Here is a 13,321-nt window from a genome sequence, read left to right on the forward strand (position 1 = left end):
AATACAGAAATCGAATTAAACAGCAAGCTTTGCAAACAACAGATAGGACAGACTTCGTTGCTTATTAAAGGACAGACTTCACAGCCACATTAAAAAAAAGAAGTATAAACAGCAGACTTGAAGACATTTATATTGGGCCTAAATGAATCTGGGAATGAGCAAAAATCTTTCTAAAAATATAACTTCCATCACTTGGCCATGAAACAGATTTCCTTCAATGAGTCCATTATCATTTACATTGAACATACTGTGGTTTTGCCATAAAAATAATATATAAAATACATATATTTTGTAAACATGGGATTTTTCAAAAAGAGTGAAAAATGTCTCATCTGAATCTCAGGCTTTGCAGGATTGGCCACCTGTCTGGGGATACCACCAACACCTGTAATTTAAGTTGAAGATGCTTTGGGAATAAAATATTTGCCCCCCTCTTTTTAAAGATTTTATTTATTTATTTGAGAGAGAGAGAGGGGGAGAGAGAACACGAATGGGGGGAGGAGCAGAGGGAGAGGGACAAGCAGACTCCCGGCTGAGCAGGGAGCCCAATGCGGGGCTCAATCCCAGGACCCTGGGATCATGACCTGAGTCGAAGGCAAATGCTTAACCGATTAAGCCACCCAGGTGCCCCAATATTTGCCCTTTTTAAAAGCTAAAACTAGGGACACCTGGGTGGCTGATCAGGCATAAAATCAAGAATGTAATGTTCTCAAATATTAAAAATTATTAAAAACAAAATATAAAACACAGCAACAGAATTAAAGAAAAATGGGTTTCTGGTCATTCTTTTGTCTTTGTTTTTCTTCTTTTTCTTCTTTCCTTTTACCAAGGAAATCTACTATGCTCAAATTCTGATAATTTAATTAATGGTCTAGTTCATTTCCTCATGTTAAGACCACATAGACAGCTATTGTTTGTGTATTTCAGAATTACTTCTGTTTTTACAACCTTAAGGAGAGATCCCAAAGGCTTTCTAAATTCCCCTTTTCATGAGACTGTCAGGAAGTATTTCCTGTTGCTTACTCTAAATCAGTTGTACAAAATAGTCTAGTAAAGTTTAAGTATACTTGTGAATGCTTATTCACTATACAATGGGGGAAAAGTTGATCATCCTCCTCTCTACATAGGATACCAAACATAATAATTACTCATTTGAGAAATGTTGAGAAAACCCCTATTTGGTCTTGATTAAATAATGTTCTCCAACCCTCTGAAGAGATACCATTACATCTGGAGTAAGAACCTAGGACACAGATTAGTAATATGAATATAACCTTAACATTACTACATAATACAAAGTTTACTTCGTACTTTGGAACTTCTTCTAATGAAAATAATATCAAAGAAGTAAAACAATCTGGTAGAAAATATTTAAAAGAGTACAGTTCTTGTTTTTACAAAAACAGTCATATTGTTTATTGGGATAGAAAAAAGAGGAATTCTATTAATTAATTACTGATTCTAAATCTTGGTGTGAACGGAAGAATTTGGAAGCTCTCTTTTCTTTTTGAAATGTCTCTTCTTAGAGGTCATCATCCTTTTTGTAAAGAAAAGCTTAAGGTAAAAGCATTACCAAAATTCAAACGAATGCGCGAATGCGTAATATCCCTACAAACCCAGAATGGTTAGCAGACAGTGGCAAGAGCTGTTGAGTTTCTAGGAATTTATAATACTTGGACATTGCATGGCAAAGGGAAACCCCAATATTCCACCAAACTCATACTAACCCCATCTTTGGCCTTCTGATTTCTGACTTGGGCACAAAGGAACTGTGGACTTCATTCTAGCCTTACTAGGGTTTAGTTTTTCCATCACCTGGCAGCAAAATCTCCCCTACTAGATGTCTGTCTCCAGCTTGCATTAACACTCATATTTCAAAAAGGCATGTGTGAAATTTTTAGAAAATTCAGGTCCATTCTGATATGCTTGAGTAGAGTCTAGTGTCTTTGTAATTAAAAATAGTATCTGTGCGCTTATTTCTTAGTACTTACACTAGGTGATATATCTGGCCTACTCACTATTTCAAAAGATTTAGGAGGGTGCCTGGGTGGCTCATTCGGTTAGGCATCTGCTTTAGGTTCAGGTCATGATCCCAGGAGTCCTGGGATCAAGTCCTGCATCGGACTCCCCAAATCTGCATCTCCCTAACTCTCCCCTTTCGTGCTTTCTCTCTCTCAAATAAGTAAAAAAAAAAAAAAAAAAAAAAGATTTGGAAATATAACAATGTTCTCCTTCCCATCTCTGTGTCCCACCTTTAACTTTTGCCTCTCTAACCCCCAACATGCTTTGTATTCTCATTGAGAAGAGTGAAGATGTTGGAGTATATGACTTAGAGTTTGTAATTTTCACTTGGAAATTGTATCTCTCGTCCTGATCTCTCTCCAAAGCTTTGGTTACACTAGGTAGAGAGATTACTTAAAAATACACTTTAAAAATTCAACATGTTCATAAACCATGCCAAACCTTTTCTCTCAAAAGGCTCTTTCTTCCTAATTTTCCTACCTTTGTGAATGGTACCACAATTCTACCTAGTCATTTAGGTTCACAAACTTGGGAATTATCTTTCATTCAACCCTCCAACCAGTTAATCACAAGTCCAACTGATTTTCATTTGAAATGCACATTACCTATTCATTTGTCTTCATTTTTATCTCCATAGCCTTCTATCGACACTCCTTTCTTTCTTTCTCTGAATGCCCATATCCCAACAGCCTAAACTATATCAACTAAGATGGAAAAAAAAAACACTACTACTTCATGTTATCTTCTCATTGTTTCAGTGTACATGTAATTGTTGTGACTCCAAGCAGATTAGTAAATCTCTCCAGAGAAAGAACTACGTCTTCAATTTTTTGTGTCTCCTCTAATTCCTAACATTGGACTTGTCATACACTAGACAACTTAATAAATACTAACTGCTTGACTCTAGAAATGGGCTGGTCAAAAGTTACAGGGGAAAAAAAAAAAAGCATTTCATACTGTTTTTTTCTTCTCTCCTATCCACACTGCTGCCATTGCCTGCCTCATTAAGTCAAGGTCTTGGCCAGTTTTGGAAGTCTTTGTGTCATGTACTTCTTTTTTTAAAGATTTATTTATTTATTTGGGGAGGGGAGGGGGAGAGAGAGAGAAACTCAAGTAGACTTCCTGCTGAGCACAGAGCCCAGCAGGGGACTCGATCTCACAACCCTGAGATCATGACCTGAGACGAAATCAAGAGTCAGACGCTCAACCGACTGCCTTCGGCTCAGATCATGATCCCAGCATCCTGGGATCGAGCTCTGCATCGGGCTCCCTGCTCAGCGGGGAGTCTGCTTCTCCCTCTCCCTCTGCCCCTTCCCCTGCTTGTGTGTGTGCTCTCTCTCAAATATATAAAATCTTAAAAAAAAGAGAAGTAATTTGCTAATATATATAAATAACCATACGCTGTGCATTACTCTTGACTCAGTAATTCTACTTGGGACTATAACCTAAAGAAATAATCCAAATTAAGAGGAGAAAAAAAACAGTAGACAAGATGACATAGTGTTATTTATAATAATAAAAAATAACAAAGAGCCTAGATATTTAATAACTTACTTATTAAGTTATTAAATATCTAGGCTCTTTGTTATTTTTTGTTATAAAAATTCCGTTTAAAATTTTAATTATATAGGCCAGATAAAATGCTTATGAGAAGTATCAAGTAAAAAGAGCTTAGAATAAAACGATCTATGTAATGACCATAAAAAAAAAAAACACAAAAGGCAAAAGATCAATGATTTTTTACAGTGGTGGAACTATGACTAGAATAAGACATTCTTTAGCTTCTGAGAAATGTGGGATAAATAATATTTATAAAAATATTATAAAACCCCGAGACTATGCTATTTTGAGTAACAAAAAAAACTGGTTTGGTAAAGTTCTTAAAACAAAGAAGACTTCATAGTAATTTTTTTTTTTTTAATTTATTTGACAGAGAGACACAGCGAGAGGGGGAACACAAGCAGGGGGAGTGGAGAGGGAGAAGCAGGCTCCCTGCTCGGCAGGGAGCCTGATACAGGGCTCAATCCCAGGACCCTGAGATCATGACCTGAGCCGAAGGCAGACGTTTAACGACTGAGCCACCCAGGTGCCCCTTAATAGTAAATTTTTAAACTTGTAAATTTAATAGTAAGCATCTAATAATGTTAAATTAAGATTTAAGAAGAAATGTAAGAGAGAAATAGTGTGCAAATAATCTTATTATGTTATTCTCTAGAAAAATAAAAATATGTAAATTACAACTTTTAAATACAGTTTTGTCCAGCAAAAGTAAGCCCAAACTAAAAAAGGCACATAACTTAACCTGCAAAACACAATGTGTACAAGTATTATACAACAGACCTCTTCTAAAGCCAGTGCTGTTTAAATTAGAAAAACAATGTCTAGAGTCTCAAGAATGTTGTGCTGGTGTTAGGATGACTTGCATGCCCTGCCAATGAAAAGAGAACTGAACCTTTTCAGTAATTCCTAGTTTTTATATCAAAACCGTATTTTCACATTACCTTACCCTTGCTAATGGTCCAGATTCTTCAACACACTGCTCTTCTGGGACCGCCACTGGTTTACTTTGCTCAGTTGCAAAAGGCTGGTCAGCTCCATTTTTATAGTGGTTTGATAAAGGTATCTTTGGTTCTAACCACTCGATTGTCGTTCCTGATGAAGTAAGAGAAAACTTTCGCTGAAACTTGTTCATAATCTGGAAAGTTCAGCAGATGTGGATTTTATTAAACAATTTTGCTTTGCGCCCACAAGACTAAAAGCAATTCAACCTGCTGAGACTCTGCAAAACAGCCACTTGTATCTCATTAGCATGAGCACCATGATTGGGTATTTTACAAGAGAGCAACTTGCAACTTGAAATCAGATACCTTTGGAAAGAATCAACCCTGAATGGTACTGAACTTCTGGGAAATCTGTAAACCATAATGTATTCCTGCCCTGAATGGATAATTTGCTACCCATTCTGTAAAAAACACTGTCCCTCTCCGTAATGATCAAAAAATACGCAATTAGACTTCAGGGAGTCACAATTACAGGAGGAGCCTGGGATTCTGAGACAGTAAAATTTTCTTCATTTTGGGACTGAACCTTATTCTCAGTAGTAATTTTCTAACCATGCAAGATAACCACCTTGATCTAATGTAAGTATTGCAAATACATGTCCATTCCTCTCGTTTTTTAATCCTATAAAGAAGGTCCATATACTTTTAAACTGAAAGACTTTTCTACTGAATAAATAATAGCTGACCTAGTGAAAGAAGTGGTCACATTTTAGAGACCTGTCATCTTCTCAGTTAATGACTCAATGTCTCTTATTACCCTCAACTAGTTTAACAAAGTGGATTCTATGCCTAATCAATAATGGAAAATGTTCCATTTGATTTCAGAGGCTGATCTAGGTTTCACAGAAGCTTGATTATTACAGTGCTACAATAAGGGATGCTCAGACTACCACAGCAGAAATTACAAAGAGTAGGGAATTTACTCAGTCTATAATGAAATGACAGACTTCAGTACAGGAATAAATTACTAAGTACCTATCATGCTACCAGAGCATCCTGCCTTGCCACTCAGGCCAGTCTCTCAGGGAACGCCCTGGGTAAGTTCAAGAGGTCAGTTTCAAAATTCCAAAGAAATGAAAACGTTTTGCTCCTACCTTAAAATGTTTATTCTTAAGAGATCTGTTTTAAGAGATTGCTCAACTGACTGGAAACCACAATACTCTTTATCAAACCAATCATCTGGTCTCAGGACCCCTCTAAATCAATGATCCTTGGATAACATACATTAAGACCTTATGGGACTGAACACTAATTTAAACTTAGATTTCATTTCTTGTGTCATCTCAAAATTTGAGTGCAAAGGTAATTTTTTCTTTCCACAGTTATATTTTTACTTTCAAGTGACTGAAGAATAAATTTCTACAGATCTAATTTGGAAAATGACTGATTATGTAAGAAATACCAATACTGGTTAATCAATTCCACCAAATATCCATGCTCCAAAACATAGTAATGAGGGAGAACAACTTTTACTTTAAACACTTCTATGAAGTTTACAGTCTGTTTCATTTTTTAACTAAAAAATGCAAATTTATATTGTACATGCTTCACTAATCATGAAGCAATCATTTAAAAATACAATTGTGTATTAAACGACAAATGAAATTTCTAAGAATTAAAAAAATTACATACAATTAATTAATCAAGTATTAGGCATCTAGTATCTAGCACTGTGCTAGCTGATATGCTTTGTAAAAATTAAGTAGCATCAACTGAAAACAAACTAACATTTCCCTGACAATATTATTATTATTATAAACACTAGAATTAGACCAAATTTCACAGCTCAAGGTAACTCATCCAATGTTCAACACAGCAGAACAGCTGAGTCAACCAAAAAACTATCCCTTCAAAGGAATATAATGCAGCCAAAAAAAATTGTGTTTACCAAAAGCATAACATAAATTGGAAAATATTCGTTTTTTTTTTTAAGATTTTATTTATTTATTTGACAGAGAGAGACACAGCAAGAAAGGGAACACAAGCAGGGGGAGTGGGAGAGGGAGAAGCAGGCTCCCCACTGAGCAGGGAGCCCGATGCGGGACTCGATCCCAGGATCATGACCTGAGCCGAAGGCAGACGCTTAACTGACTGAGCCACCCAGGTGTCCCTGGAAAATATTCTTGGTATTACGTTAAAAGTGTAAGATAAAAACATATATTTTCTAATAACAATGGAGTAAAACAAACAAAAACTTAGAGGGAAAGAAAACCTGGCGGGGTAATGTACTGATATTAACAGTGGCAATTTCTGGTTGGTAGGATAATGCATGATTTCTTTCTTTTTTCAATTACATAATATTTCCTAAATTTTTTATGAATGTGTGTTGCTTTAGTTTTTTAAGTTGGCTCCATGCCCAGCGTGGAGCCCAACGTGGGGCTTGAACTCATGACCCTGAAATCGAGACCTGAGAGCTGAGATCAAGAGTCAGACACTTAACTGACAGAGCCACCCAGGCATCCCAGGTGTGTGTGTTGCTTTATAATTTATATACTACTTACAATTCCTCCAAGGCCCCAGTCCATATTCACAACTCACAACTTAAGCCAGTCCATCTCTTCTGAATACCCTCTTCTCTCTTTCCACCCCTAAACTAATTGGTTTTTGTAGCTTTTCTAGGCCTTTCCCAGACCTTTTTCTGTCAGAAGTATTGGTCCATTCATATATTCTTCCAAAGTACTTTGTTCCCACTCTAAACAACACTTTCCATATTACAGTTAAGTATTTACATGTTCATTCCCAAGTGGACTATGAGTTCCTTATGGGAAACATACATAGCTTACTAGTCTATACCTACAAATGACATTAATAGCTTGAAATATTGATTTAGGTAGGCATACACGAGGATGGAAGCCATATTTTATCAACTCAGATCTGACTATGCTAGGGTCCATAGTCCATCTGACTATGACTATGGTTCAGTCCACTGAGCGTCCAACTCTTGGTTTTGGCTCAGTCAGGATCTCGGGGTTGTGAGATCAAGCCCCACATCAGGCTCCCCACTCAACACAGAGTCTGCTTGGGATTCTGCCCCTCCCTCACCCTCCCCTTCTGCTCCCCCCCCCTCCTTCACCGCTTGCACACGTGCACACACTCTCTCTAAAATCAATCAATCAAATCTTAAAAAAAAAAAAAAAAAGATCTGACTATGATAAACTTTTCCTGGGCAGAGACTCAGTATCTTTCTAAAATTTCTTTCACAAGGGGAGTTAGTTGGGTAAGAGAACAATGAATTGTTGTGAACCCTTAAGTTACTACTATTAAAACAAGAGGGTTGGGAGAATCGAGGCAATGTTCAAGGGTACAAATTTGCAAGTAGAAGATGAATAAATTCTGGAAATCTAATGCACACCATAGTGATCAGAGTCAACAATACTCTAATATATACTTTGGAGTGAAAGACTAGATTAGATCCTAAATATTCTCACCACAAAAAAGTGCTAATTATGTGATATGATTGAGGCGTTAGCTTTGGTAATCATGTTGCAACATGTATACGCATCAAATCAACATGCTGTACACCTTAAACTTATACAATATTATACATCAATATATCTCAATAAAGAAAAACATGAGTTTATTCATCTCATTAAATAGATAAACTCGGGCGCCTGGGTGGCTCAGTTGGTTGAGCGACTGCCTTCGGCTCAGGTCATGATCCCGGGGTCCTGGGATCGAGTCCCGCGTCGGGCTCTCTGCTCCTTGGGAGCCTGCTTCTCCCTCTGCCTCTCTCTCTCTGTCTCTCATGAATAAATAAATAAAATCTTAAAAAAAATAAATAGATAAACTCGTTTTTTGTCCTCACATGTAGTAACATTATTTTCCCCAGTAGATTAATTTCAACAAATAAGTGCTCTCAAATACTAAATGTACACCTTATTTTTCAAACTGAAAAGTGACTGACAGACTTTAATATCTCTGACTCAGGGGCGCCTGGGTGGCTCAGTCATTAAGCGTCTGCCTTCAGCTCAGGTCAGGATCCCAGGGTCCTGGGATTGAGCCCTGCACTGGGCTCCCTGCTCATCAGGAAGCCTGCTTCTCCCTCTCCCCCTGCTTGTTCCCTCTCTCACTGTCTCTGTCAAATAAACAAAATCTTTTTAAAAAAGTAGTATCTCTGGCTCAATATGGATATAATGAACAGTGGACTAAACCAAAAGGTAAGAAATGGTCCCAATATTTCTATTAAGGTCGACTGGATGAATAACGATGCCACCAATTTTAGCAGAAACATACAAGATGTGGGTTTTGAGTTCAGTTTTTGACATGTGTAGTTGAGGTCTCCAAAGGGATATTCAATTATATTAAACATTAGGCCTAAAATAATTTTAGATTTGAAAAAGGGCACAATAGACTTTCTTTAACATTAATGTGATAATTAAAAAACAAGAGGCTCATTGTTTTTATTTTTCTTTTTATTAAGAATTTTTAGGAGTTAGAATTACAACAAATGCAATCTTTCCATGTTTTGGCCCTTAATGTTAAGTCCTACTTTCAATCTACAACTTACCTGAAGACAATGAGCCCTTCTGATGTGATGCATGCTGCAACTGGAGAATATGAAAGCAGTCGTTTAAGCAGTTCATAGTTGCCATGGAAGTAGCTTTGAGCATTAAGAGATCCTGGTCCAAGGAACTAAGATGGCCTGAAGCAGGAAGGCATTCAATTCGCCTAATTAAGTCTCTCTGTTGTCCTTCAGCATGAGACATCATCTAAGGAAAACAACAGTTCTGTGTGTCCCACCCATGATTTCTGTGTATTATGTATACATACAGTTCCCATTTTAATTACCATATTCAGCTTCTGAGCCATTTTTAGGATATATTAGGCTTGGAAATCTATTTTATGTTTGGCTAGTCTCAATTAATGAGCACTATTTAATAGTGCTTATCAATTGTGCAAAAAATGGTGATCTTTGGCAGCTGCACTTTTTCTTTAAAAGCAACAAAGCTCAAAAGCCTTGACAAACGTTTTATTAACAGTATACATTTGTACAAGTCATTAAAAGAACATTCTGATCATCTTCAATAGCAGCATTAAGTATTTCATTACGAAGTAAAATTAGTTCGTAGTCTGGGCTCTCAACCTCTTTCTTCTCAGCACCTCTGGTCAGGCTCAATTTGAACATACACTAAGAACATGATGGTTCTCCTGCTTCCTTTTCTCAAATCTAACTTTCTGTTCCCATTAGCCTGATTGTGCAGCAAATACTGGATATAAGCTTTTCAGGTTAAAAGAGTTTGATACACTCTGCTTCGATCAAGAACTCTGTCCACTTTTCCTAAGAGAGCCAATAGAATAACAACACTTGATAAGCAACTCAATATTTTTAAATGAAAACTGAATTTATTATGCTTAATTACTCAATTGTGAGCAGAAGGTTCTCAGATTGCCTATCTTTTAGACACTATTTTAATTCATCTATAATGGAAAGACTCTTTTAGCTTTCAGAGGCACTGTTCCAGGTGATTTTTAATACAGTTCATCAGCGGGCTACGGAAAGAGAGATGCAAATATCCTACCAAACAAATCAAGTGTGTAGTACACGAAATAGCCCTTGAAAACATGTGTCATAACCATGGATCAAACATTCACCTGTATCAGAAAAAAAGGTTTCTAAATGAAAAGTGTGGATATGAAGATATCTATATGTACACATTTATACATGGATATATGTGTGTGCTTTGTGTGTGTAAAATATTTTGCATACAAATGTTAGGACTGACTTCCAGTAATCCAAACTTATGAATAGTACAACCACTCTTGCCAACAGTTAGGCAATGTTTACTAGAGTTAAATAATTTATAATCTATGATCAAACAATTATACTCTTAGATATGTAACCAACAGATATGTATACATGTGTGCAGCCTCACCCGCCAACCTCTAGAGAGTAGAGGGGCTAGCGGATGAATTAATCACCAACAGGCAATGATTCAGTCAATCATGCCTACCTAATGAAGCCTCCATAAAAACCCCGAAAGAGGAGGTTCAGAGAGCTTCTGTTTGGTGAACACTTGGAGGTACTGGGAAGGTGGTACAACCAGAAAGGGCATGGAAGCTTCACGCCTTTCCCCCCTTCTATCTGTCTGTTCCTGAATTCTTCAGAGCAGGTCAGAGGCACAAGTGACAACATCGACTTGCAGCTGGTGTCTAAAGTGGGGGCGGTCTGTGGGATCTGACACTATCTCAGATACACAGTGCTGAAACTGACTTAAACTGTAGGACAGGCAGCTGGTGTCCACAGAGAATTAGAGAATTGCTGGGCGGTGGAAAAACTCCAACAGTTGGTGACCAGAGTACAGAACTGTAGAGTGTTATAGCAGAGCAGAGGAGAAACATAGGAGAGTTAGACTTGGAGGTATGTGGTAGACATCCCAAAAATTAAAAAAACAAGCCTATCACCTCAAAACAAGCCAAAAGTATTTACTGCCAATTATAAAATCTGAGCTTTAAAATGAAAAGAATTTTGGGAAACCTTTATCTGTTGCCATAATCTTGACAACTTCCCAATACTGAAAGGCTTTTCTAATGAGATTGGTGAGGACGTTAATGAATGGGAATTTTTGATGTTGCATGTTAAATAGATCACCATCTGCAAGACTTAGGCCTAACTCTGTGAGATGATATTTTGACTAATGCATGGTGTTACAAAATCATGCATAGATTAAAGATACATTCCAAGTGCAAGACAGACCAACAGATTTTCATGTAACAGAACATGAAAAGTTCATGGATATATATTAGATTCCACACTGCATCTAACATTTACAAAACTGCTACTATTAAGTTTTCGTGCAGTACCAAAGAAGAATAACCACAATTATCTGAAAAGGCAATTAAAATATTCCTCTACTTTCCAATCACATACCTGTGTGAGGCCACTCACTACATAGACACCTATTAGCTCTATCAAATTTAACTCAGGAATATTTAGAACCTAACAACTACATCCTTTATCAACTAGAATTATTTAGTACTCAATTTGAAAAGAAACAGGGAAATGGTGAGATAAGGCAACATCAAGGATTTAACTGTTCTATTTTTGCATATGTTTGAAATTGTCTATACAAAACTTTTTTTTTTTTAAATCACTTGTTTGGCCACATAGTCTTCCTAATAGGCTTAAAAACCCTTTTGATCATAAATGTTACATCAAAGGAGTCTGTATTTTTACTTGAGAAATGAAAGATATAGACTGAAAAATGAAAGTGTACCTAGGAAACTTAGGACACCACAGAAAAGAAACTTAGGACATCACATATAACCAGGGAATCTTTATGACTTAAAATTTATCTCAGCATAGTAGACAGAAAACATTTGAGGGTCGCAGAAGACACAACAGGATTTCAACTTTTTTTGTGACAAAACCAAGCAAGTTAGGTCATTTTGGCATTTTAATTTGACTTCAATTCATACTTACTTCTCTGACTTCCACAAGATGGTCTGGAGGTAAGTGAGCTCTTTTGTTCACTGATTGTAGTTTGGAATGTCCAACATTAAAAAAAGAAATGGCATTTTGACTTGGTCTCCTCTGGGATATAGGAGAATTACCACTAGATGCAAGTGAGAAGCTTCGTGATTTCAGAGGGGGATTATTCTATTAGACAAACAAGGAAAATCATTCGTTTTCCAAAATTTTGGTTAACCCTCACCTATTATAAATACACTTTATGCCTACACATAAACAGTTTTAAAAATTAAATTAACCTCAGAATTGACTACAAGAACATTTCTGAAAAATGCTAAAATTTAAGGCACTCAAAGTTTAAACATTTGACACATCCAACAGTAAAGTTGTAATTTATTTAGAAAATTGATTACAGGTTTGTGCTGTCGAGAGCATTTTTTCACATTTTACAAATATTAGAACAAGAAATTTCTAATTTCAGATTTTTAAATACCATGACTAAAGCAAAAATATTCAATATAATACATTTTCTAATCTAACTAGCAAGTATCTTTGGAACAAACTAGTACTTTCTGATCACTGCCAATGACTACAATCTTACAGTAGGAGTAAAGCTTTTGTGATGAACTTCCTGAAGATTGGGCAGTAGGCCTAAATCACAAATAACTTTTAAAATTCACTTATGGGGGAAAAAGACTAGGAAAAAAATTTTGGGGGGCGCCTGGGTGGCTCAGTCGTTAAGCGTCTGCCTTTGGCTCAAGTCATGATCCCAGGGTCCTGGGATCGAGCCCCACATTGGGCTCCCTGCTCTGTGGGAAAGCCTGCTTCTGCCTCTCCCACTCCCCCTTCTTTTGTTCCCTCTCTTGCTGTGTCTCTCTCTGTCAAATAAATAAATAAAATCTTAAAAAAACAATTTTTTTTTTAAAAAAGTCAAGCTATCACCTATGCATACCTAGGTATGGAATCCTTCAACTATGCTGCCCAGATACTAGTTTTTAGGTATCTCTAACCTCAGATTTCAAGTAATGAGACCATCCTCTCCACCTTAAAAAATAAAAAAAATTCCAAAGAAGATATACAAATGATCAATAAACACATGGAAAGATCCTCAACATTATTAGTCATGAGAGAAATGAAATCACTTCACATATACCAGGATGCCTATTACAATTAAAAAGGGGAGGGCAGTAACAGGTGCTGGTGAGGATGTGGGAAAACTGAAACCCTCAGACACTGCTGGTGGGAATGTGAAATGGTTCAGTCACTCTGGAAGACAGTCTGACAACTCCTCAAAAAGTTAAACAGAGAACCACCATATGACTCAGTAAGT

At 36.8% G+C, this 13,321-nt stretch overlaps 1 protein-coding gene across 2 annotated transcripts in view; it reads right to left on the bottom strand.

The window, feature by feature from the left end:
• OSBPL11 (oxysterol binding protein like 11) overlaps positions 1-13,321 on the bottom strand; it is a 99,465-nt gene that overhangs the window by 35,838 nt on the left and 50,306 nt on the right. For both annotated transcript variants that reach the window (XM_064573308.1, XM_045903027.3), the window contains 3 exons: positions 12,004-12,180; positions 9,091-9,292; positions 4,529-4,674 (listed from right to left, as the gene is read on the bottom strand). In XM_064573308.1, the coding sequence (XP_064429378.1) occupies positions 4,529-4,674; positions 9,091-9,292; positions 12,004-12,180 (525 nt within the window). The remainder of the gene's footprint in view (positions 1-4,528; positions 4,675-9,090; positions 9,293-12,003; positions 12,181-13,321) is intronic.

This window comes from Mirounga angustirostris, unplaced genomic scaffold (genome assembly GCF_029215605.1).
Source record: "Mirounga angustirostris isolate CCGP_5_RB_7025 unplaced genomic scaffold, mMirAng1.0.hap1 SCAF_1, whole genome shotgun sequence".
Lineage (NCBI taxonomy): Eukaryota > Metazoa > Chordata > Mammalia > Carnivora > Phocidae > Mirounga > Mirounga angustirostris.